Here is a 25176-nt window from a genome sequence, read left to right as displayed (position 1 = left end):
GTGTGTTATTGTTTATACACTAGCTGCAATCTGTTTAATCATTACTATTTTGGTGAAGTAATACTTGAACATAGCATAATATCACTCACTTCTATTTGAAAGTCACTAAGATCCAGATTCTGAATCAATAGGATAACACAGCTGCTCCTGGCAGTAGAATTTGGCCCCATGTCTGCATTCAAGAGAGAAAAATGAAGCAGTGGTTCGATTTCATACATTATTGAGCCAAATTTTACAGTCCTGATTTAAACCCTGATATTGCCCAGTGCTGTGTGTTGACAGAGACCCCATTCAACTTTTCAGAGCCCCATGTTTTTTTCTTATCCTTTGCCCTCAGGTTAAAACTTTCGAAATTGGAGGCCTGACGTTAATCTCATAAATCTATCGTTAGGCACCTTTGGCGTTATTTTCGGATTTGGTGAGCACTCAGCAGCTCCTACTTTGTTATTGTGAACTCATCAATTCTGTAAATCAGGCCACTTATTTAAGTGCCTAAATATGATGTAACCGGGGTCAGGGCTGTCCCCGGGGCTGATAATAAGTCACGGTGTAAAATACAAAGATGTTACACTCTGGAGTGCAATCCAGAGCAATGAAGAATTATGTCCTGCCCCACCTCACTTTCCCGCTTCCTCCCTGCCCCTGTGCCCCATCTCACCTCATTCCTGCCCCATCTCTCTTCCCACCTTGTTCCCGCCCCATGCCCGCCCCATGCCCCATCTCTCCCTCCTTCGGTCGGCCTGCCCAGGTGCCCCATTTCTCCCCATTGGGGGACCAGACCCTGAGCCCAGAGGCAGGGAGGTGGCCCGGCTGCTGCCAGGGGGTCTCGGCTATGCAGACGGAGAGCCCGGGAACAGGCTCTCCTGGGGAGCAGGACGCAGCACCGAGAGCCCCGGCTGCGGCAACGCGGTCGGAGGCGGGAAACTGCGCCCTACCGCCCCCGCCAGCGCGCAGCATCTTCCCTCCCTGTGCCCATGGCAACCGCAGGGCGCAACCCCTTCCCCTAGCCCCGCCCGCTCATTTCGTCACATCGCACTAGGGGCCCGGAAGGCGTCAAGCCCCGCCCTCCGCTCCCTGCCATTGGCCAGTCCTCGATAGCGCCATCTCGGCCTAGCACCGCCGATTGGCCCGGAGCTGCTGGGGCACCGGGCGCGCGGCGCTTGCCAGAGGATGGAGGGAGCCGCTCATTAGCATAAACCCCGCCCCTCCTCCTTGTACCCCTGCTGCTTGGCTGCGAGCCGTGAAGTCCGTAGCCTAGGCAGCGGCTGCGCCCGGGGAGAGGGCGAGCGGGAGGCCTGGCTCCATCCTCATCAGCCCGGGCGAGGACCGGCTCAGCCGCGGGGAGCGGGGCTTGACCGGGAGCCGCCACCCAGTGAGGGCAGGGGAGCCACAGCCCAGCCAGGGTCCATTGCCGGGCGCCCCATGCCAGGGAGCAGCTTATTGGGGTCTGCTGGGGGCTTCTGGTGAGGGCGACGAGAGAACGGCCAGAGGATTTCTAAAGGGCGGCACCAGCATAGTTCTTTCGTCTCTGGCTTGCGGGGAGGAGCCCGTGCTCAACATGAGATTTAATAAGATTGGCTAGTTAACGAGAAGGGTCTCCCCCTCTTATAAATCCCCTCTTGCGGCTCCCGCGAGAAGCCTCATGTCAGGCCACCTGTAATAATATGTCGGTCTAATTATTTTTGTGGGGGAGAGCACCTGCTGCTGGAGAAAAGAGACTGTGATCCCCAAAGGAGATATAGTCGCAAAAAAACTCCACCCCAGCAATGACTTTGACCCTCAGGAGCATCAGGCGACAATAGCTGAGGCCAATGTTGTAGTCAGTTTGTCGAATTGAAGTCATTTGAGCTGCTGTAAATCTCTCTCTGGTTGTTTTAAGAGGAGATTTGTATTGAATTCATACCACTTTTTGGAGCATCCTTGTCTCTGGGCTGCCATGCCCCAGTAAAGCTGCAGTTGCTACCTTTTGCAGGGCTTTGTGAGAGAGCCTTGCTTCTCTGTTACCACATATATATTTTTAAGAGGATGTTTGTATTTTTATGATTTGTATAGCTTGTGCAAAATCCCTTTTTCAGAGAACTTCAATCACAGTACAAGTGTTAAAGGGAACCACCGGCGATAGTTACTTGCTCTCGTCATAATGTGGACTTTTCTGGGCATCGCCTCCTTCATCTATGTGTATAAGAAATGTGGAGACTTGATGACTTATGTCAACAAAGAGGTGCTGCTGACTATGTTGATGTTTTTCTCTCTTGGTTTGCTCCTGTCTTATCGGTATCGTTCTGGGTGGCTAAAACAACAGCAGTGGGGGCAGCAGAAACAGTCCCACTTTGGGATGCTCTGTAGTGCTCTCTCAGCTTTGCCACTCATCGGTTTTTTCTGGGCCAAATCCACCCCTGGATCTCCACAGGCAGAGCAACCCAAATCCAGAAAGGTAAGTTCAGTTCAAACCTGGGAAATAGAATGGAGTCCTTTCACCGTTGTTTTTATATTAGGGCTCCTCTGTCAGTTTGAGGGAAAAGCAGCTAATGAAGGTTGGAGAGGATTTATCTTTGTGGTCCCCACCTAGGGATTTGTTAGTTTTTTATTTCCGTTTTGGGTGACAAACTCATAGATGGAGCCTGTTTTAATCAAGACACTAGGTTCTTGGGTTTCAAATTAAGTTTAAAGGTAAACCTTGGGCGAAATCTCCGTTATTAAGTTGATTTGCGGTTTCTGTGTTTGTGTAATTTCCAGTAAAGTATTTTTCCCACATAGGAAACATCTTAAATTGTTAGTGCTGTGACATACATCAGCTTTCAGCATCTCTACATTTGAAAGAAAACCATTTATGTGGCAGACTAGAAAATGTTTTTGCAGATACATCTGATGAAATCCAAATAATTCTATAGGTAATAGTAAATAAATATCACATATATAGGGCTTTACATCTTCAAAGGCTTTTAGAACATTGGGCAGAATCTCTGAAGCAGACTGCCAGCTTTTCCTTGTCTGCCAGTGGTATGATAGCGGAAAGCTTTAGTTAGTGGAAGGAGCTCAGTAGGAGCCCCACCGGGGGTCTCAAGCAGATGTACAGATTCAGTGCATCCTTTGAACTACAATAGTTGGACCCCCTTCCATATGCACTTTGGAGCAGAGCTGACTCTGTCTGATCCCCTGCACTAGAAATCATGACCTCATTGCCGCTGCAGCAATTCCCCTGGGACTTTCAGCTACTGTATTGTTTCTTACAAAGACTATACCCTGAGCCCCAGTTAATTTATTTTATATTTACTTCCCAGGTTTTATAATCATTTAAAGTAGCTATAAACATGGCACCCTTGTTACCTAACGATCCTGTTTCACTTCTGGGTAGTTGTATGATACAATCTAGCTTTTACTACAGCAAGCACTGCAGAGCTAATGGAGCTGTGTCAAAAATGAGCTGGATTCCATTCTACTTTGTACGCCATTGACAGTTGTCATTTAAATTCTGACTGTAGAGTGTTTATTGCTGGGAGTGATGTAAAAAGCAGAAAATACTTGCGATTTTGCAAATTGCAAGTACAAACTGCAGCTCTGGTAGTCAAAAAATATTTTGCAGGTTTGCCAAGCAAGTTGTTGACAGAGAATAAATAAGAAACTCTACTATCACATTTGTCATTTTTGTGCAATGTGAGGTATAATTGATTGGTAATTGCCAGGAAGGACTGGAATCTATTAGACCTTTTAATACACCACAGAAATTGATTAACCAGCATATATATAATTTGATGAATGACAGTACTTTGGGTTTCAATTGTAAGCAATATAAATAGTCAAATGATAGCACAGCATATATTTACAGTTACCTAACACTTTTCATGATAAAACTCTGTTTTCAGTTATTTATAACTTTGTCAAATTGTAACTGGGCTGAAATTTTCCATTTTGGGTGCCTGCCTTGGGGTATTTGTTTGGTTTTTTTTGAGGGGAGATTTCAGCTAAAATGGTTCTGCCATTCTCAGAACAAGGTTGCGCAGAAATGTATCTTGACCATGTTAAAAGAATTTTTTTCAACTGTTGAGAAGTTCTAAAGCCTCTGCTTTGCAGCAGGGACTTGAAATGTGGCAGGGAGGTTGCCTTCGTGTCAGGAACGTGCTTTTTGCCATCCCTGTGAAAATTCTCCCAGATCTGACCACGTTTATAATTGGCCTCAGAAAAATCTGTCTCCAGACCAGTGCTGTCCTATCATCCATGGCCCTAATATGGCTCAGGACCCACTCCTGCAAACCCTTTCTACTGAGCTTAATGCCTACTACCATGAACATGACACTTATTACTGTTGAGTACCCCATTGAATTCCAATGGGACTTCTCACATCACTAGGCTCAATAATAATGGTTTGCAGGATTAGAGGAGTTGATATTCAGACCTAGACCTAGAAAAAAAGTCTAATTTTTAAAGCCAAAAGATAATTCACAATCATTCAATTTTTATATTATATTGTCTATTATTGTTTGTAAAATAAAGAGTATAAATGCTAGATATGTCACTTGCATTTTTGTTGATTTTAATTTCTACATAGGGTAAAAGAGGGGTAAACTCAAACACTGTGACAGAGACTGCTACAAATACAATATTAGCTCCTCAGTCTGATCCAGAGGTTATCATCGTGGGTTCAGGTGTACTTGGTTCTGCTTTGGCTGCCGTGCTGTCACGAGACGGAAGAAATGTGACAGTAGTAGAGAGGGATCTGAAGGAACCTGACAGGATAGTTGGAGAATTGTTACAACCTGGAGGATATCATGCTCTTAAAGAACTGGGTCTTGAAGGTAAGTAAATCTTTAAAACGCAGATATTTTGTTGCAAAGGTATTTACTTGACAAGGACAAAACCCCCTTGTATCAAAGAAAAGCATGTTTACAAAGAAAATTTAAAAATACAACATATTCTGGACATATTTGGATTAAAGCTGCTTGTTATGTTTCCTGTCCACCATTTTGAAAATGTCCCCTTCTGTGTTGTATGCATGTGATCGTTTGCTAAAGAAATAGAATATTCTTGGTGTAGAGGTCAATTTTTACAGACTAATGCGTATTCCTTGTTGTTCTTTATTCTTTCACTAATATATTGGGATTTGTTTTCCAGATTCAGTGGAAGGTCTTGATGCTCACATAGTAAATGGTTACATAATTCATGATCTAGAGAGCAAGTCGGAGGTTGAAATTCCTTATCCAAACTCTGCAGATGGTCTGGTGCAGAGTGGAAGAGCATTTCATCATGGGCGCTTCATCATGGGTCTCCGAAGGGCAGCCATGGCAGAACCCAAGTAAGACAGCTGGCTTAAAATTTTAATCAACATATTACAACAATTTTAGGTCCTGTTCCTGCATCAGGATCCAATAGCACAATTCCCTGCGCCTCTGAGATGCTCCAGTCAGTTCAGTGGAACTCTGCAAGGGTGCAAAGGTCTGCACTAGACAATCCTGATGCAGGAACTGAGCGTTAATAATTTTTTTTGCTTCAGTATGCACATAACATATTTTTGTAGATGTTTATAAGAGGTATATTAATTCCACCATAATCAATTAAAAGAGCATGTAAGTAAGCAACTGTGCATTGGTCTTTGGGACATAATTTGGTCTTGGATTTCTGGGAACACCAGTGTTCCCCAAATACATGCCACAGAATTAAAAAATGTGGTCCAACTGGCAGTCTGTGGGGCGGATCTTGCCCCACAGATTGATTCTGATTCAATGGAGAAACAGGCCTGTAATGCATAATGTATACTTTAATAAATTGGGTCAAAATGAGCCCTGCAACAAATGGTAGTAACGTGAATGGAGTTGCACTTGTGTACACCAGTGCTGATCTGGGCTATTTGCCAAAAACAGCCATGCTCTATCAGTGAATAATGCACAGAACTACCTGGATTGATCAGAGAAGCAAGTGGTAGAGCTGACTCATTTCATGATCAGGAATTGTAAATACATGGAGTTATTCAGGAATAGCCACTGTGCTTTAAATTCACACCCTGCCTTAATCTTCATTAACTTTCAAGTATAGACAGACCCTAAGCATGTTGATCTTCCTGCTGATTCATGATGCTGGAAAAGAAACTTGCCTTAGCAAGAATGAGGATAATCATGATCCTCTTTTCTCTACTCCTCCATCTTTTCCAATACTATTTATACAAGTAAAATTGTTGGAAAAGAGCGATGAACACCTCCAATAGTTTTGGTATTCTAGAGTCTTGAAGGCAACCCCTTCTTCCCTAAAAACATTTGTAACAAACTTCTTTATATGATCACTGCCTTTATGTAAAAGGGGTGTCAAGAAACCCAAATGTTAAAGGAAAGTAAGGTCTTATTGCTTTATCATGCAACATACCACAATAAGCTATATATTTTTAAAAATAAGTACACAGGTATGGTATGAATCTTTGTTCTTTACTGAAAACCTGTTTGTTTCCATTAAATCTATTAGATTGGATGAATTAATTATTTTGAAATCATTTTTAAAATATCAACCCCGCAATACTGCTAAGTTTGGTGCAAGCTGAGGTGATCTGCTGCATTTGTGATAATTACGAAAGTTTAAACTGCCTGGGCATACCTTTAATTTCAATGGGATTTGGGCACCTAACTCTTCTTAAAATCCTTGAAAATTCTGTTATATCTGCTTTACACATTTTTCTAGAAGAAATTTAGAAAAGCCAGTATTTGTAACGAGTTCATTTATTCCTTTCTTGGTTCATTTTGAATATGTTCCACCTCTCCATGTACCAGGGAAGAGGAAGTTGAATATTTAATTATAGTTGGGAGATTTCAAACATTTGTAATTTTGAGTGCCATGGAGTCTTACTTTTTCTCTCAGAATTCTTAAAAAATGTGTCATGGGGAGTGAAAGGTTAGTGTCACTACAAGTGAATATATTCTTTTAACATGTATTAAGCAATAACTATTTATTTGCAGATGAATAAAAGTAAAATTACACACAGGGTAAAGGGTCCTTTATCAATATTATTACTGTTTATTTGTTTAGTTCTAACAATGTGCTTAGTGCTTCACTAGACTCAAAGATAGACACTCCCTGCCCTGAAGAGTTTAACCTAATAGACAGAGTCTGTAATTGAATCTGTCTAGGTGGATCCTTGCACCCATGTGAAATCCCTCTGACAATCCAGTTGTTGGCAATTCACTTGAGGAGCTCCTTTTACTGTCATAAGGACTTACTTTAGTAGGTTTATGAACAACAGATGAGACCAAGTCATGCAAATATGTATTAATTTTGGTAATGTACACACCTTTTATAAAACTAAAAGTATATTTGCAGGGTAATATTGTTAAAGAAAATGGCATTGAAAATCTTTTTCTAGGAAATAAAATTTATTTTAGTAATTTTATTAAAAAATGAAAGAATTAAAAAAAAAAAAAAAGCCAGACTTTTTTTTTTTTTTTATCTTCCTAATCTGAAACTCTAGCACCATGAAAATGTGGTGTTTTTTTTCCCCTTCTTCCCCCATACTTATAAGGAGCATACAGTTGTGTGTGAGATAATGGAGAAGGAAAGCCATGTGGTAACATAGCGACCTGGTCTACACAAGCATTCAAATTGAAATTGAGTGATTATGTAAAATGAACATAATCAAAACCTATTAAAATCTCTCTTTAAAGAGAGAGAATATTGATTAAGTCCAGGCTGTGGTAGTTGCACTTTCGGCTGAGTGTTCTTGGTCAGCAGTCTGTCGCTGTCATGGATCCATTGAGGGGTAACTGGCTCACATTTGGCTTTACAAAGATTGTGAAGAGCACAGTAAGTTGGGAGAGAAGAGACAACATAATTAAAAATGGGGGATATATGGCTTTTGTTGGTGTTCTCAGAATGCACAATAGCTAGTCAGTCATGGACAACCACGACAGCTGTTACTCTAGACCCTAGCTCACCTCTGCAGTCAGGACATCATCTGGATGGTTTGGTTAGGTCCCTCTCCTTCACTGGTCTTTCTCAGGCTGAGGAGAGCTGGATGGGCCATCTCATCTCTTGCGGGTGCTATGCAGTGTAGGTGGTTTCAGGATATGGCGAAAAACCAAGAGAAGGAAGATAGTGGTGATCAGAAAGAGACACACGAGGGAGGGGAAGTCAGAGCAAGATCTCAAAGATATCAGGCTGGGGTCCTTGCTGGTGCAGCAGTGATGGTCAGGTGTTCCTACTGGTGTGTCAAGGTCTGCGTGTCACAATAAAAATCCTTCTGCTGCAGCCACGGTAGTGGCGATAGTCATCCTTCCTCCCCCATCTCTTTTTGTAGGGCCCCAAAAACAGATGATGGATGGAATAGCTCAACCCCCATCATTATTTTGTCCACCAGGTAGGCCTAATTTCTGGTCCTACATTCCTCTTTTTTGCTACACATGAGCTAAACACAGCCCTTGGGTGGTATCAGGATCTCGTTGTTTAAATTAATTCAGTCTTTCTGTCTCCTCCTTACATCTTTTCTTAAACAATTTTATATAATGGGTCACTGTGGCAATTCATGAACCTTTACTCATTTTTCACTAGTTAGGCTAACCACTAAAGTAGGCCTATTAGGCCCCAATTATTCCAACAGTGGAAAAAATCACAACCCCTAGCTGACTTAGCTGTGCCTGAAAACACTCTAATGTAGATGCAACTATACCAACAGAGCAGTGCTCCTGTTGGCTTAGCTAATGTCATAGTGTGGCTATGCTGTCAATAGAACTCCTTATGTCATCTTACACCGCGTACACTAGGGGGTTCTGCCTGCATAGCTATAGAGGCCAAGGCTCTGTAGTGTAGACCAGGGGTTCTCAACCTTTTTCTTTTCAAGTCTCTCCCTCCCACCCCCCCCATGCTATAAAAACTCCACAGCCCACCTGTGTCACAATAACTGGTTTTCTGGATATAAAAACCAGGACCGGCATTAGGGGGTACAAGCAGGACAGTTGGCTGGGGCCTCATGCCGTAGGGGCCTCTGCAAAGCTACATTGCTCAGGCTTTGGCTTCAGCCTCGGGTGGTGGGACGCAGGGCCTGGGCTTCAACTCCACGCGGCAGCCCTGCTTGGCAACCCTCCTGAAACCTGCTCTCGGCTCCCCGGGGGCTTGGACCCCTGATTGAGAACCACTGGTGTAGGCAAGCCCACAGACCCCAGTCTTGTAAAGGCTTCCATGTGTATTTTAAGTGATAGACTATGAAGTCAATGGGACTAATCACAGTGTATAAAGTTAAACCTATGTGGATGTCTTCGCAGGATCAGGGCCATAGCGTTCAGTGACACTTGGTCTTGGCCATTGATTTCAAGAAAATAGGAACCATTTAATACTGTGTCTGAAACTAGGCAGAACAATTTTATATGTGTAAATGAATGCTTTTTATATGCAGTAATGGGATCATGAACAACTTGTATTCTCTATGTCATAAGTCAGTTTGAAACTATGGCCCTAAATATCCTTTTATTTTTTCCTGTACTTTTAAAAGTTCTGGTTTATTTCAGCACAAAATTCATTGAAGGGACTGTGTTACAACTGCTCGAGGAAGATGACTGTGTGGTGGGTGTTCAGTACAAGGATAAAGAAACTGGAGATATTAAGGTGAGACAACAGATTTCACTGTTCTTTGTGTTTAACTATTCTATTGTATGGTCACAGATACAGCATTTAAGAAGATTTGGATATCTCAGAACATTTAAAAAAAAAATGTGCATCAAGCATTAGAAAAATAAAGGGAGGTTTTGTGGCCATGTGGATAGAGGGCTGGACTGGGTCATGGTTTCAATTTCTGGTTCTGCCACGGGCCTGCTGGGTGATCTTGGCCAAGTCACTTCACTCCCTGTGCCTCTATTTCCTGATCTGTAAAGTGGGAATATATGGTGATTTGTAAAGCATTTTGATCTATCAGTGAAAAGTGCTATATACAGGCTAGATATTTTTATTCTTTTAAACAAGGAAGTAGTGACTTCCACATACGGCAGTACAGGATAGTACATTACATTAAGAAATTTGTACAGTCTCTTTATTTGGGGGGTGTGGGGAACAGTTTCGGTCACTTTCTAGTGCTGAAGATTTTCTTTTTCTTCAAATACAATCCATTTAACATTCCTGCAGTTTCAATTTCAGAAAATCATTGATGTATTTTCAGATTGTATTGTACATTTTATTATGGGATTTTTGTGCTTTACAACTTTTTAAGTTTTGCTGCTTTTTGCTGTAGAGGGTTTTAAGTGTGGTCCACTGGACTGGGAGTCACTCCACCTCTCTAAGCATAGAGGGGGATAAGAATATTTAACTTTTAAGTGTTTTAGTATCTACGGGTGGAAAGTGTTATATACCTATGTTGTTTATTTATTAGTAGTCCAAACGCCCCCCATCTACCCTCCCACACACACATTCTGTTAGGAGGCAGGATGTTCCCCATAGAGAAAAGGCTACAGGAGTCACCACTAAATCTGGTGGATATCAGGAGACTACGGCTGTCTGCGTGGAAGTCCTGTCAGTCTCTACATAGGTTCTGGCTTCCCATGTAAAACGTTTCTGCTCCTTGGGAGCAGGCTTTACTGTACCTCCTCGAGCTTTTGTCTGCGACGGCCCACAGTAATTTTCAGAGGTCACAAAAAGGGTAAAGCTCCAATCCATATCTCTTTTTTGGACTAATATCCAGGGGTCCAGATAGTGGGTGATGTGCATCTTTCTGGCCCACCCATTTCTCCCTCTGGCCTGCCCAATCTGCTCTCTCCAGTGTGAACCATCTCCGGGTGGGGAGATGATGCTACAAAGGTAGCTGAGTCCCACTTCTCTGTGGGAGGGGGGAGACTGGAACCTAGAGGGGATCCTCCATCCACAGATCCAGGGGGTATGTGCTGGTTCATTATTCATAGTAAAAGAAGACATTCCTATGCAATAATAAAATATCGAATAGTATTAGCCTGGTTATTGGTCTACTTTATAGACCAATAAACCTTTGAAATGGATTCGTCTGAGGGTTAGCCCTCAAAGTAAAGCGTATTCAAGCTGTGAGGTAGGCAACCTGAAGTCTGGTGGTGAAGGAAGCTCCATGCTCTTTCTTCCACCACTTGTTAGCTTAATAGCTTTTTAATATGTAAAAATGGACCTTCATTGTCTTTGCCTGAATATCAGATGGTCAGAAATTCAAAACCACATTCCTTTATACTTCGTTTACCAACTCTCCCTGACATGCCTACCTTGAACACATTTTAATTATCATTCCAGCAGATGTCCATAACTCTTAATACACATTGTGTACATACAACACCCAAGAATATTAATGATCAGTGAGTTTTCAAATGTACCTCACAGTACATATTTTGTACAAAGATTTTTACAGTAATGTATAGGGTCTGAATACAGGGATGCTTAGTATCACAGTCACTCTTCCATGATTATTTTAACGTCAAAACCAGTAAGTGATTGAAAAATATAGGGCTTGGGGTGGTTTGTTGATATTAAATAATGTGTATCCTAAAGCAAGTAGGAGATTCTACGTAACTCATTTTGATAGATTGCCAGTGATTTGGTCAGTAATTCCAGAATTAAATAAAAGTGGCGGTGGTGTGTTATCTGGAAATTACGTTCTCATCTTATTTTTTGTTCCTTTAAAAGAAAAATGAACTGAGGAATCTCAGCAGAAATCTTTTATTTATTTATCGGTGTGTCACTGTTGTAAAAGATGTTCCATTTTTGTTTTGCTTATTTATTTATATATAGACTTTCAGATTCTTCAATAAAAAATAAATTAAAAGTCAAGAAGCATTTTCTTCTATAAGCTCCTCATCTTCTTAAATTGCTCATAATGTCTCAAAGTTTTTACGGGGTGGAACTCTTCCGTACTTTCTCCAATTCCAAGAGTGATTTATTGTGTTTTTTCCCTTTAAAATTGAGATAAATTAATTCAGCTATTTATATCTTAATATCAGATCTAAAATTATATAGGATCAACATATGATTAACAAGATAGATACAAAGGATAAAGTGAGATAAATATCACATTTTTATGTTGCAGGAATTACATGCACCTCTGACTGTTGTTGCTGATGGACTTTTCTCCAAGTTTAGGAAAAAATTGGTTTCCAACAAAGTTTCTGTTTCATCCCATTTTGTTGGCTGCATTTTGAAAGTAAGGACCTTGTATGTATAGTACAGAAAGACTGATACATCAGCTACTAGGCATATTTTTCTCTCCAAATTCAACCATATCTCCCAGTAGCTGTAATGAGAGTTGTGTATGAAATGAGAATTTATCCTTATGCTTTATTATTTTTTGTTATTCAGTAAGTACTGACAGCAGTCTCTTAAATTATATTATTAAATGGCCTCCAAAGCATCTATTAGAAGAACAACATGCTTTTAAATATTTTAACAGGAGTTCATTAACTTTTTTCCTTTTGGCTTTGGGAATTATTGGACCATAGTAAGAATAGTGGCATTAAAAATTGGATTGTGTGTTTTTACTCTTAAATTACTGGATTTGTCTACATGAAAAGTTTAGTTCACGGCAACCTAAGTGTGAATCTCTAGCTCTAGCTTGCTGCACATTAACTGGCCATGTGGACCGTGCTACTGTGCACTAAAAGTTCTGCAGTGCGCTTTGATGCACTCTCATTTTAAATGTACTGCAGAACTTTTAGTGCACAGTTGCAGGGTCCACATGGCCAGTTAGTGTGTGGCAAGCTAGTGTGCTGTAGATTCACACCTTGGGTTACCATGCATTAGCTTTCTGTGTAGACAATCACACTGATGTGTACCTAGACTTAACACCATTTCTTATCTGGGGATATTATAGGTGTAATGTCAAATATAATACGAGGTACAAATTCATACCAGCCTAAATTTTCAAAGTTCTCAAAACATTAACCCTATTGAAATCAATGATAAATATTTAATTGAGTTCAGTGAAAGAAAGATTAGGCCCATAGTCCATACTGAGGACTAGTGCCCTTACTTGGTTTGGGGGGGGGGGGGGGAAACCACTGGTTTTTATTTAACAATACTAAAATCACTTAAAAATATGTACTACTGATTATAACCCTGATTCAGCAAGGTACATAAGAACATACTTAACTTTAAAATATAATTAGTCCCATTGACTACTCACATGCTTTAACGTTAAATACATATTTAAGTGCTTTGCTGAATTGGTGCCCATATGGAGTAGAAAGCGAAATTACACCTATGAGCATTTCATCTCCTCATCTCTCTTTTGTTCATTTAAACAAAATCCTAAATTGGCCTCTTTACACATAAGAATTAATGAAGGATTTAATGAAGTGTGTGGCTTAATATACAAATTAAAATGTATTGTAATAAAATATTCAGAATGTGCAAAGAAGTCAAATTATCATTGTTTTTGGAACCTTAGCACTTTCATTGCCCAACATGCAATCTTAATGTTAAATTAATGTGACTTATATTGCATTTAATACACTTTAAAGGATGTCAGGAAATGATTCAGCAAAAGAGCAACTTTTGACCTTTTTACTAATCAGTTTTTTCCTTCCTTTTTTTTTTTAAAGGATTCGCCACAGTTTAAAGCCAATCATGCTGAACTTGTTTTAGCTAATCCTAGTCCAGTCCTTATCTACCAGATTTCTTCAAATGAGACTCGAGTACTTGTTGATATTCGAGGGGAAATGCCAAAAAACATCAAAGAATACATGACTGAGAAAATTTATCCACAACTACCTGGTAAGACTATGAATATTTGTGTATGTACTCTTTAGAATTATGATGTATTATCCCACAGGGTCTGGGGCAGGGGTGTGGGGGGAGGGTTTGGGTTGGTTTTGGCTTTGTTTTCAATTTGTTGCTGAATTGTCCATTTGGAAAGTCAGACATCTGATAGTAGACATCTGATGGTATCAAGTTTTCAAATTAATTCCAGTTCTGCAGCTTCTGACGAATTAATGTGCAAACTTGATACCATCAGATTAGGCCTGAATAAAGACTGGTAGTGGTTGGGTCATTACAAAACCTAATCTTAATTTCCCCAATTCTAATTTCTCTCTACAGTTACTCATGCCTTCTTGTCAACTGTCTGTAATGTGCCACTCTCCTACCACTTCAAAAGTTATTTTTCCTCCCTTGATATCCTGCTGTTAATTGGTTTCTCATTAGACTGACCTCACACTTGTTAAAGCAACCCCCGTCCTTTCATGTATTTATACCTGCTCCTGTATTTTTCACTTCATGCATCCGATGAAGTGGGTTCTAGCCCATGAAAGCTTATGCCCAAATAAATTTGTTAGTCTCTAAGGTGCCACAAGGACTCCTCGTTGTTTTTGCTGATACAGACTAATATGGGTACCACTCTTAAATAGGATTGGTCCTAGGACTGACCCTTGGGGAACACTACTAGTAACCCCTCTCCATTCTGAAAATTTACCATTTATTCCTACCCTTTGTTCCCTGTCTTTTTTTTTTAAAGAGTTCTCAATCCATGAAAGGATCTTCCCTCTTATCCCATGACAACTTAATTTACGTAAGAGCCTTTGGTGAGGGACCTTGTCAAGGCTTTCTGGAAATCTAAGTACACTATGTCCACTGGATCCCCCTTGTCCACATATTTTTGACCCCTTCAAAGAACTCTAATAGATTAGTAAGACATGATTTCCGTTTACAGAAACAATGTTGACTTTTGCCCAACAATTTATGTTCTTCTAGGTGTCTGACAATTTTATTCTTTACTATTGTTTCAACTAATTTGCCCAGTACTGACGTTAGACTTACTGGTCTGTAATTGCCGGGATCATCTCTAGAGCCCTTTTTAAATATTGGCGTTACATTAGCTATCTTCCAGTCATTGGGTACAGAAGCTGATTTTAAAGGACCAGTTACAAACCATAGTTAATAGTTCCGCAATTTCACATTTGAGTTCTTTCAGAACTCTTGGGTGAATGCCATCTGGTCCCCATGACTTGTTACTGTTAAGCTTATCAAATAATTCCAAAACCTCCTCTAATGACACTTCAGTCTGTGACAATTTCTCAGATTTGTCACCTACAAAGGACGGCTCAGGTTTGGGAATCTCCCTAACATCCTCAGCTGTGAAGACTGAAGCAAAGAATTCATTTAGTTTCTCCACAATGTCGTCATCGTCTTTAAGTGCTCCTTTTGTATCTTGATCATCCAGAGGCCTCACTGGTTGTTTAGTCAGCTTCCTGCTTCTGATGTACTTAAACATTTTATTACCTTTTACGTTTTTGGTGAAATTGCAGGACTACTAACTGTAGTCTGTAACCTATCATTTAAATCAGCTTCTGTACCAAATGACTGGAGGATAGCTAATGTGACACCAATTTTTAAAAAGGACTTCAGAGGTGACCCCGGCAATTACAGGCCGGTAAGCCTGACTTCAGTACCGGGCAAACTGGTTGAAAGTACAGTAAAGAACAAAATTATCAGACACAGAGATGAACATAATTTGTTGGGTAAAAGTCAACATGGTTTTTTGTAAAGGGAAATCATGCCTCAACAATCTACTAGAATTCTTTGAGGGGGTCAACAAGCATGTGGACAAGAGGGATCCAGTGGATAGAGTGTATTTAGACTTTTAGAGAGCCTTTGAAAAGGTCTCTCACCAAAAGCTCTTAAGCAAAGTAAGCAGTTCTGGAATAAGAGGGAAGGTTCTCTCATGGATTGGTAACTGGTTAAAAGATAGGAAACAAAGGGTAGGAATAAATGGTCAGTTTTCAAAATGGAGAGAGGTAAATAGTGGTGTCCCCGAAGGGTCTGTACTGGGACCAGTCCTATTCAACATATTCATAAATGATCTGGAAAAAGGGGTAAACAGTGAGGTGGCAAAATGTGCAGATGATACAAAACTACTCAAGATAGTGAAGTCCCAGGCAGACTGTGAAAAGCTACAAAAGGATCTCTCAAAACTGAGTGACTGGGCAACAAAATAGCAGATAAAATTCAGTGTTGATCAATGCAAAGTAATGCACATTGGAAAACATAATCCCAACTATACATCTAAAAAGATGGGGGCTAAATTAGCTGTTACCACTCAAGAAAGAGATCTTGGAGTCATTGTGGATAATTCTCTGAAAACATCCACCCAATGTGCAGTGGCAGTCAAAAAAGCAAACAGAATGTTGGGAATCATTAAGAAAGGGATAGATAATAAGACAGAAAATATCATATTGCTTCTATATAAATCCATGGTATGCCCACATCTTAAATACTGTATGCAGATGTGGTTGCCCCATCTCAAAAAAGATATATTGTAGTTGGAAAAGGTTCAGAAAAGGACAACAAAAATGATTAGGGATATGGAGCGGCTGCTGTATGAGGAGAGATTAATAAGACTGGGACTTTTCAGCTTGGAAAAGAGATGACTAATGGGGGGATATGATAGAGGTCTATAAAATCATGACAGGTGTGGAGAAAGTAAATAAGGAAGTGTTATTTACTCCTTCTCATAACACAAGAGCTAGGGGTCACCAAATGAAATTAATAGGCAGCAGGTTTAAAACAAACAAAAGGAAGTATTTTTTCCACACAACGCACAGTCAACTTTTGGAACTCTTTGCCAGAGGATGTTGTGAAGGCCAAGACTATAACAGGGTCCAAAAAGAACTAGATAAATTCATGGAGGATAGGTCCATCAATGGCTATTAACCAGGATGGGAGGGATGGTGTCCCTAGCCTCTGTTTGCCAGAAGCTGGGAATGGGCGACAGGGGATGGATCACTTGATGATTACCTGTTCTGTACACTTTCTCTGGGGCACCTGGCATTGGCCACTGTCAGAAGACAGGATACTGGGCTAGATGGACCTTTGGTCTGACCCAGTATGGCCGTTCTTATGTTCTTACGTTCAATGTGGAATTGAAATGTATTAAAGGTGCAGATTTAAGTGGTTTTCTCATTTAAATAGTTGGGGAAATCCTAAAATATGCAGAAATGGACCACATATATCTAGTATCAGAGGGGAAGCCGTGTTAGTCTGGATCTGTAAAAAGCAACAGAGTCCTGTTGCACCTTTAAGACTAACAGATGTATTGGAGCATAAGCTTTCGTGGGTGAATGCATGCATCCAACGAAGTGGGCATTCACCCATGAAAACTTATGCTCCAATACATCTGTTAGTCTTAAAGGTGCCACAGGACTCTGTTACATATATCTAGAGACAGATTAGGCTGCTGCTGGGGAAGGTAGAGCAAGAATAATTTTATCAGTCTCCCTGAAATGGGTCTTTTTTTATCTGATTTGAAAACTACTTTGAGTGACCATATTGAAGGAGGCAACTCACCATGCCCTTTCTTTGCCTGTCCTAGAGTTGCACTGATGTTTTGCCATGGTACCTGTTCTAGGTCCTGATCCTGCATTACCAAAGTTATTGTGAGTTTTGCCACTGATTTTTAATGGGAACGTGGTAAGGTCATTTGAAAACAAAAGCTAAATGTACAAGTTTAGTGTGCTCATTCTGATTAAAATGCCAGAATTATTGTTTGTTCTTTTCAATTTTCCTCCCCTCTGCAAACTAAGTGCCTGATGCTGCAAGCATTATATGTGATGAGCTCCAATTTACGTTCACACTTGGGTACAGATCCTACGAGGTGCCGAGCATCCTGTACTCCCAATAAAAGTCAGCTGCAATTGAGGGCACTCAGCATATCGCAGGATTGAGCCATTGTGGAGTTTGCAGCATTGAACCCTCATTTTATGTTACTGATAGATACCATAACATCAAACAGTAGTTTGTTCCGTTTACATATGTAACAGGCAATTCCGAAGGGTTACATCTCTGAGAACTGGTTATGAGTAGTTCTGTGCAAATTACTTGACTTGATTTTCATATATGTAATATAACTAAATAGAGTTTCCTTACTGCAGAGCACCTAAAGGAACCATTCCTGATAGCCGTTCAAAATGATCGTTTGAGGACCATGCCAGCAAGCTTCCTACCTCCATCACCTGTTAACAAACAAGGTAGAGTAAGAACAAAAATATTTAAAAGTATAGGATTAATGACCATTAAACAAATTTAGAAATATTTTTGTTTGTTGTCAGTACTACTGTCCCTGTCAAGTTTGTTTTATCTTTTGTGAAAATGGTACTTTAAAAAAACATTCCTGTGGTGTGTGTTTGGCGCCTATAAACAGCATATTGTTAGTGACCCTAGAATTAAGGTTGTTGGTTGGTCCATTTTAAATCCTTATTTTAAAACATGCATTTTTTTTTAAAGTCCGTTTCAGGCTGGTGGTTTTTCATGCTTGTTATCTGTGGCTTATTTTTTAAAGGAAAATATAAAGAAATTTTTATAACCTCTTCTTGATCTGGGTGTTAAAGCTTGGAATTTTTTTTTTTTTTTTTTAAGTTGTTCAGATGCATTTTACACTGTGATTTTAAGCTGCTGTGTGGAATCTATGTAGTTTTCAAGCTGCAATGCTTTCTTTGCTAAGGCTTAGCAAATTTGATAAAGAAAGAAAAGTTTTGATTTCTAAAATGGAGTACTTGGCATGTGTTCTATGCCATTATTTTTTTTTTCTCCCATCTAGGCGTTCTTCTTTTGGGAGATGCATATAATATGAGGCACCCTCTGACAGGTGGAGGAATGAGTGTTGTTTTGAATGATATTAAAATATGGAGAAGCTTGCTCCAGGATATTCCAGATCTTTATGAGGATTCTGCTATTCTTCAGGTGAGACATTATTTTGACGTTAGGATTATAATTGTGCTTTTTGGGTAGGGTTGGCAACGTCTTTCAAAAATAAGGGACTGTTTTCTTAGCACATCTGCCCCACCTCTTCTCCTAATGTTGCAAGTTGCTCTGCCCCACCTCTTCTCCTAATGTTGCTGTTGTTAATAATATAATAATTAATAAATAAGCAGTACTCACCCACATTCTCCTGAGGTATTTCTTGCTGCTTTTGTTGTACAGACATGAAGAAATAAAGGATGGCCCTTCTAATAAGGGACTGTTGGCAACCCTATTTCCGGGACATGCCCAGGCTTGTCTTTATGCAATTTCTGTCAGTTACTTAATATTTCTTCCAACTTGGGGGTAGGGCAATTAGTAGTTCTTTGCCCACCTAGTCAAAGCTGTTTTTACATGTTATTGTGAATCATTAAACTGCTGTGGATGGCGGGAGGGGTAAAATGGGGCCCAACTGGGGCCATCCCTCCCTCCCTGTCTAGATTCAGAACCATGCAGGGCAGACACTCCCTCCCCCATCCACTCTGAGGAAATTGAGACCCAGGTGGTGCCTCTGTTCGCTGCTCTTGCTTCTTGCTATGTGGCATTTGGGTGGGAGTGGGAAAGAAACTGCAGAGAGGAACCAGCCAGAGACTCTAGGTGGTAGGAGCAGTTGCAGAAGAAGCCAAATCAAGGACCTTTTGAACACTTAAAGAAGTTTCTAAAATTTTGACTGGACTTTTTCTGCCCTGTGGTAATTGGCTGTTTGCTCCATCCCTTCCCCTTCCCCTTCCTCAGTCTCTTCACATCAGCAATGCTCTGTACCTGCCCCTCTTACGGTTTTCCTTTGCCCTTCACCCTTCTTCCATCAGCATCTCCTCTCCCTTCATTTTTTCCATTTTTAGCTTCTCCCCTCCTAACCAAACCCACCGCAAAACAATTGTGGCACTAACTTGAAGTTTGCCGCCATCACATTGTTCACTCTGCTTATGTGAAAAGCAACAAAGATTCCTGTGGCACCTTAAAGACTAACAGATGTATTGGAGCATAAGCTTTCGTGGGTGAATGCCCACTTCATCAGACGCATGTTTTATATCCCATTTCCCCATCCTGTTTTTGTCTTGTCTGTTTAGATTGCAAGCTCCTTGGGGCAGGGATTGTCTGTGTTTGTACAGTGTCTTGCACAATGGAGCCTCATTTGGGATTGGTCTTTAGGCACTGCTGTAATAAACATGATTAATAATTCGTTTTGCCAGCATCCTTTATTTGCCACTTTATGCTGTGATCCAGTCAGAACTCACAAGCTAAGGGCTTATGTATATGGTGGAGTAATGAGCTCCACAGGAGTGAGATTTCTAAAGCACACTAAGGTGTTGCACATTAATTGGTCTCTGTAGACCCTATTGGTGCACACTAAAGGTCCCCAAGTGTGCTTTAACATAGTACTGTTTCAGGCAGCACTATGGTTAACCACACCAGCAGAATCTACACAGACCCATTTGTGTGCTTTAACAATCACACCCCTGTAGAAGGTCTTACCCCACATGTAAGGGGTATATTTTTCAAAGTGTTCATGGGTATATTTTTCAAAAGTGACAGGTACTTCAGAGCTTAAATCCCATTGATTTTCAAAGTCGCTAGTTACCAAGGTGCTTTTGAAACTTTTACCCTACATCTCTAAATACGCTCTTCAGTATCAGTTGAATGTGATATTCTTCTTCACTTGTTCCTAAACTACTGTTATGCACAATATTGTTTTCAGTTCAGAAAAATGTACACAAATTGGGTCCAGAAAGAGTAAAAAAGTACCTTTAGAGGAAAGAATCAAAAAATGATGGTGGGCATATTTCTACTATTTTGAAAGAGTCTACCATTTTAAGCTATACATTCCCTATCTATATAAAGACTAATCCAAAGCCTATTTTAGTCAATTGAAAGACTCCATTGATTTCAGTGGGCTCTGAAATAGGTTTTTAAGAGGGAAATTATATTAAAAATAGTAGACTCATTCAAAACAGTACAAAATTTTTAGAGTGGCCAATTAAACAATGTTTAGTTTTGGCAAATCAATGTGTAAAAGAGGGAAGAATAAGAGTTTACAAATATTTGGAGGGTGTAAATACCCCCTTTTTCCATCTAAATAATTGCTCTCCATCCTGGGTATCACTGGGAGGAATGGATGAATATCTTAAAAAAACGTGTGTATACTATACGATATAGTCTTCCAAGGAAATAATGACAGCCCCATTAGTTAGAACAGGGGTAGGCAACCTTTCAGAAGTGGTGTGCCGAGTCTTCATTTATTCACTTTAATTTAAGGTTTCGCATGCGGGTAATACATGTTAACGTTTTTTAGAAGGTCTCTCTAAGTCTGGGGGTGTGTGGAGGTGCAGGGCAGAAGGCTGGGTGTTGGGGGGAAGTCAGGGCAGAGGGCTGGGGGGGTTTGGAGGTGCAGGGCAGAAGGCTGGGTGTTGGGGGGAAGTCAGGGCAGAGGGCTGGGGGGGTTTGGAGGTGCAGGGCAGAAGGCTGGGTGTTGGGGGGAAGTCAGGGCAGAGGGCTGGGGGGGTTTGGAGGTGCAGGGCAGAAGGCTGGGTGTTGGGGGGAAGTCAGGGCAGAGGGCTGGGGGTGTGTGGAGGTGCAGGGCAGAAGGCTGGGTGTTGGGGGGAGGTCAGGGCAGAGGGCTGGGGGTGTGTGGAGGTGCAGGGCAGAAGGCTGGGTGTGTGGAGGTGCAGGGGAGAAGGCTGGGGTGCTCGGCTCGTGGGGGTGCTCCCAGCCCTCTGCCCTGAGCGGCTCATGGCAGGGGGCTGGAAGGGATATGCCCTGTCCTACCCCCTTCCCCCAGGCTCTGTCCCTACCTCTCTCTGCCTGCTCTATGGAGCAGTGAGCACGCTGCCGCTCGGCTCGGCTCGGCTCTGCTCTGCTCCTTCTCCCCCTCCCCCTCGCAAGGGCCATTGTGGGCAGAGAGAGGGAGGAGGAGGGGGCAGAGGGGCCGGAATGCACCAACCTGTGGGAAGAAGCGGGGCAGGAGGGAAACTTGGCTGCCGCAGGACCAAGCTCCTGCCTCCTGCCCCCGCAGGGGAGAGCAATGGGAGTGGGGGCTGAGAGGGGCGGGGGGTCAGGACACCCCCCCATCGCTCTCCCCTACCGGGGCAGGAGGCAGAAGCTTGGTCCTGCGGCAGCCAAGCTTCCCTCCTCCCCTGCTTCTTCCCCCAGTGTGGCGCTTTCCGGCCTCTCTGCTCGTCCTCCTTCTCCTCCTCCTCTCATTGGGCAGGCAGCGTGCCACTCAAAATCGGCACGCGTGCCGTGTTTGGCACGGGTGCCGTAGGTTGCCGACCCCTGAGTTAGAACATTCTTCCTGTTTCTTCTCTATTTTTAAGAGATACCATAAGGGCTGGCAGGGGGATGGTCTTTATGATGTAACAGGTCTCTTCCATATCAAAGTTCCATGATTTTATTATCCTAATGGCTACAGCAGAATGGGGGAAGAGGAGATCTAATTGGCTTTTAAACAGGCTGATGTCAATATTATAGCTGAGACAGATTTTGATCTTTAAATAGAAAAAGTGTACAAAATCTGTAGGAAGATAATGCAGCAGCACCAGTATAACTTTGAAAAGGAAGTCATTCCTATACCTTTTTAGAAGGAAAAGAGTATTTTCCTGTGCCCTGATATAAAGATTTTTTTTTTTTTTACCTTTACAGGCAAAAAAGACATTTTACTGGTCAAGAAAAAAGTCTCATTCTTTTGTAGTGAATGTTCTTGCTCAGGCCCTTTATGAACTGTTTGCTGCCAAAGATGGTAAGTACATTTAAGAGATCTTTTGTAATTAATTGCAACTTATTAAATAAGTACACTCTCTGTGTGTTTTCATGCATGAGCATGTATCATACTTGTCAGTGTTAGACTATGCCTCCAAAATTGTGAGTAGTGCTGGTATCTGGTATGAGCTGACATTTTGCTGATAATATCTCCGCAAACAGCCCAGGGACAATTGGTATAAGCAATTCCATTTAAAAAAACATATTTGTGGTGCCTGAATGTAGTACTCACAGACTAGTAAGTGTTTTGTAAGATTATTCTTACGAGGCCCCATCCAAAGCCCATTGAAATCAATGGAATGACTCCCATTAACTTCAGTGGACTTCGGATCAAAGCTTTATTTGGTTTTAGGTGGTTTTAGTAGTTACTGAAGATATTTTAAATTCCTTTTCTAGATTCCTTGCATCAGCTAAGGCAAGCATGTTTCCATTACTTCAAACTTGGGGGAGAGTGTGTCTCTGGTCCCGTCGGATTGCTATCTGTGTAAGTTATATAAAATATCGAAACACCTACTGTACTGTATCAGGAACTAGCATATACCATAGTTAATGGATTGCGGTCCACTAATGCAGACCCTTGCTCACCCTGAGTCGGCAACTGCATGGGCAGAAGGGTCCACACTAGCAAATCTCCTTAGGATTGGTCCTTATTTTGTTTTATGCCTTTCATATAAAGTGTGTCCCAAAATGCTGAACAGTTAGAAGATTCCACTAAAACAGTTTGGAGAGGAAGTAAGATATGTGGGCACGAGAGTTTCAGTGAGACAAAGAGGTTCAGGATGGCTGAAGACTTGATGATCGCTGACACAATTCATTCACCAAGAACTGAGTTTATGTAAAGCTACAGAAGATGCCAGTTCTAGATGAGTGGAGGGAACAGGGATGGGAGCAGAGAGAGGCAAGTTCTTTGAAGAAGGTTGGTGTGAGTCTGGATGGTTTTTAAAAATGGGACAGTTTTGAACTGTACCCTGAAATGGATAAAACAATAGACCGTGCTTCTTTGAGCATGTGAGAAAGAGGGCTGCTGCATTCCTCACTCAGTGGAGTCAAGAGAACTGGACCTATGGAGGCTATCGAGAAGGGAGTTGAAATAATCCAGATGGGAAGTGATAAAGGCAGGGATGAGGACTGCAGCAGAAATGGAGCTGAGGCAATGGTATATCAGGGTAATGATGTAGGAGGAATTACTTAGCACACAGCAGCTCCAAGTTATGCCAAATTCTTCCACTGTAGACAGCGGGGCTGGGATTGTTTAGATCAAACAGATGTTAGTAGTGTGCTCACAAAAATCTATTGAATTAATATGTAAGACTGAAAATTCTATAGCGCTTCAAATTTCTCTTTATTAATGTGTTTTCTCTTCTGTCTGTACAGCTTATCTCCTAAACCAATGGTACTGATTGGCCACTTCTTTGCTGTTGCGCTATATGCTGTTTATTTTTGCTTTAAATCAGAGTCCTGGGTCATGAAGCCACGCGCATTTTTCAGTAGCGGTGCTGTACTTTACCGGGCTTGCTCTGTAATATTTCCACTCATTTGCTCTGAAATGAAGTATATAGTCTATTAAATATTAGAGAGAAATGAATGGAGGAAGAATATGTAAAACTCACCAAGCCTTTACAGTCTTTTGGACAGGTACTGTTCAACACTGTATGATGTTCACCTCTGTTTAAAGTGCAACCCCCTGTTCAGGATTTGGCTTAATTTTATTCTTGTGGGTATATGTACATATGTAAATATATGTTCCTTTACCATGTAAATTTAAAAATGACTTAACTGTTTACAAGGACCATAATTAACTGTTAACATATGGTAGAAAAGTGCCACTTCTGGCAGAGGACAATTTCCTTACTTTATCCATTGCATAGAATGCACCAATAATGTTGATGATGATAATAAAATGAAGAGTGAACAGTTTAAATCATTTGCTGCTGCATCCTTCAATGTTTCCATGGATTGTTTGTTTTCTTTATTACTGTGAAATATTGTAAGAAAATTTTCATTTATTTCATTAAAAGTCTTTGCCTCTATTTTATTTCAGGTGCAATTCAAATAGCAATCTGCTGACACTTAAAAGGACACTGTCAAGGGGTTTTGGGTTAAAAAATTACCATATATTTAAACTTCATTACTGTTGCAAATGTCATCCTCTATTACGTAGCTAATTTAAAAAATCATTCTCCTCACCAGAATTACTTTATACAAGAGGTTCCAGATCAGAATTTGTTTAACAACTCTGTATTTCATTCAAGCTGCCTTCTTCCAGTTCCACAGTCTCACTTTATTTAAAAGACTTAACTTCTGTTGCACAAGCAAAATGAAAGGTAACAGATACCAGCCATTTAACAGAAGTATAGCCACAAGTTGTACACACCAAAAAAAATTCAGTCAGGAGCTATTCCAAGTGGATATTAAAAATATTAGTAAAGATTATTTAAAAACTCATGAAAAAGACTTCAAAAGTGTCCTTTTTAATACTTGGTTTTTGTTTTTCCTCTACAAGATATTGCATGTGACCAAAAAAATTTAATGCCTTTTACTGACAATATCCTCTCAATGTTACCTTTAATAATGTCCTTTCCTCTGCTGTGTATTTTTGTTTTGTCCCTACCTTTCCTTTGATTGTATTATGTAATAATGGATGGCTCTTTCCTTTTGGCTCACCCAAAAACCCTTATATCCCCCACAGCCAACAGGATGGAAAGTAATGACAGATCACTCTTTTTT

At 41.0% G+C, this 25176-nt stretch overlaps 1 protein-coding gene across 2 annotated transcripts; it reads left to right on the top strand.

Annotated features, from left to right (window-relative positions):
• Positions 1 to 1253: 1253 nt before the first annotated feature.
• SQLE (squalene epoxidase) lies at positions 1254 to 24479 on the top strand. Of its 2 annotated transcripts, XM_054020253.1 has the most exons (12): positions 1254 to 2434; positions 4547 to 4793; positions 5110 to 5290; positions 8270 to 8329; positions 9474 to 9570; positions 11996 to 12109; positions 13506 to 13677; positions 17829 to 17924; positions 18494 to 18636; positions 22333 to 22429; positions 22846 to 22933; positions 23824 to 24479. In XM_054020253.1, the coding sequence occupies exons 1-12, from the start codon at positions 2141 to 2143 to the stop codon at positions 24014 to 24016; spliced, it is 1782 nt and encodes a 593-aa protein (XP_053876228.1). In that variant the 5' UTR covers positions 1254 to 2140; the 3' UTR covers positions 24017 to 24479. The 2 variants fall into 2 exon arrangements, with proteins under 2 accessions (XP_053876228.1, XP_053876229.1); XM_054020254.1 differs by lacking the exon at positions 8270 to 8329 and having other exon boundaries at positions 1255 to 2434.
• Positions 24480 to 25176: the final 697 nt, after the last annotated feature.

This window comes from Malaclemys terrapin, chromosome 2 (genome assembly GCF_027887155.1).
Source record: "Malaclemys terrapin pileata isolate rMalTer1 chromosome 2, rMalTer1.hap1, whole genome shotgun sequence".
NCBI lineage: Eukaryota > Metazoa > Chordata > Testudines > Emydidae > Malaclemys > Malaclemys terrapin.
The sequence above is the reverse complement of the archived record's forward strand: the minus strand, read 5'-3'. Positions and strand labels throughout refer to the sequence as shown.

What these genes read in the sequence shown, in the direction of transcription:
- SQLE (XM_054020253.1), top strand. Translation starts at nt 2,141, where the DNA reads ATGTGGACTTTTCTGGGCATCGCCTCCTTCATCTATGTGTATAAGAAA. An exon ending in GCAGCCATGGCAGAACCCAA is followed by an intron (nt 5,291 to 8,269) that starts GTAAGACAGCTG and finishes CTCTTTTTGTAG; the next exon opens with GGCCCCAAAAACAGATGATG. An exon ending in AATTTATCCACAACTACCTG is followed by an intron (nt 13,678 to 17,828) that starts GTAAGACTATGA and finishes TCCTTACTGCAG; the next exon opens with AGCACCTAAAGGAACCATTC.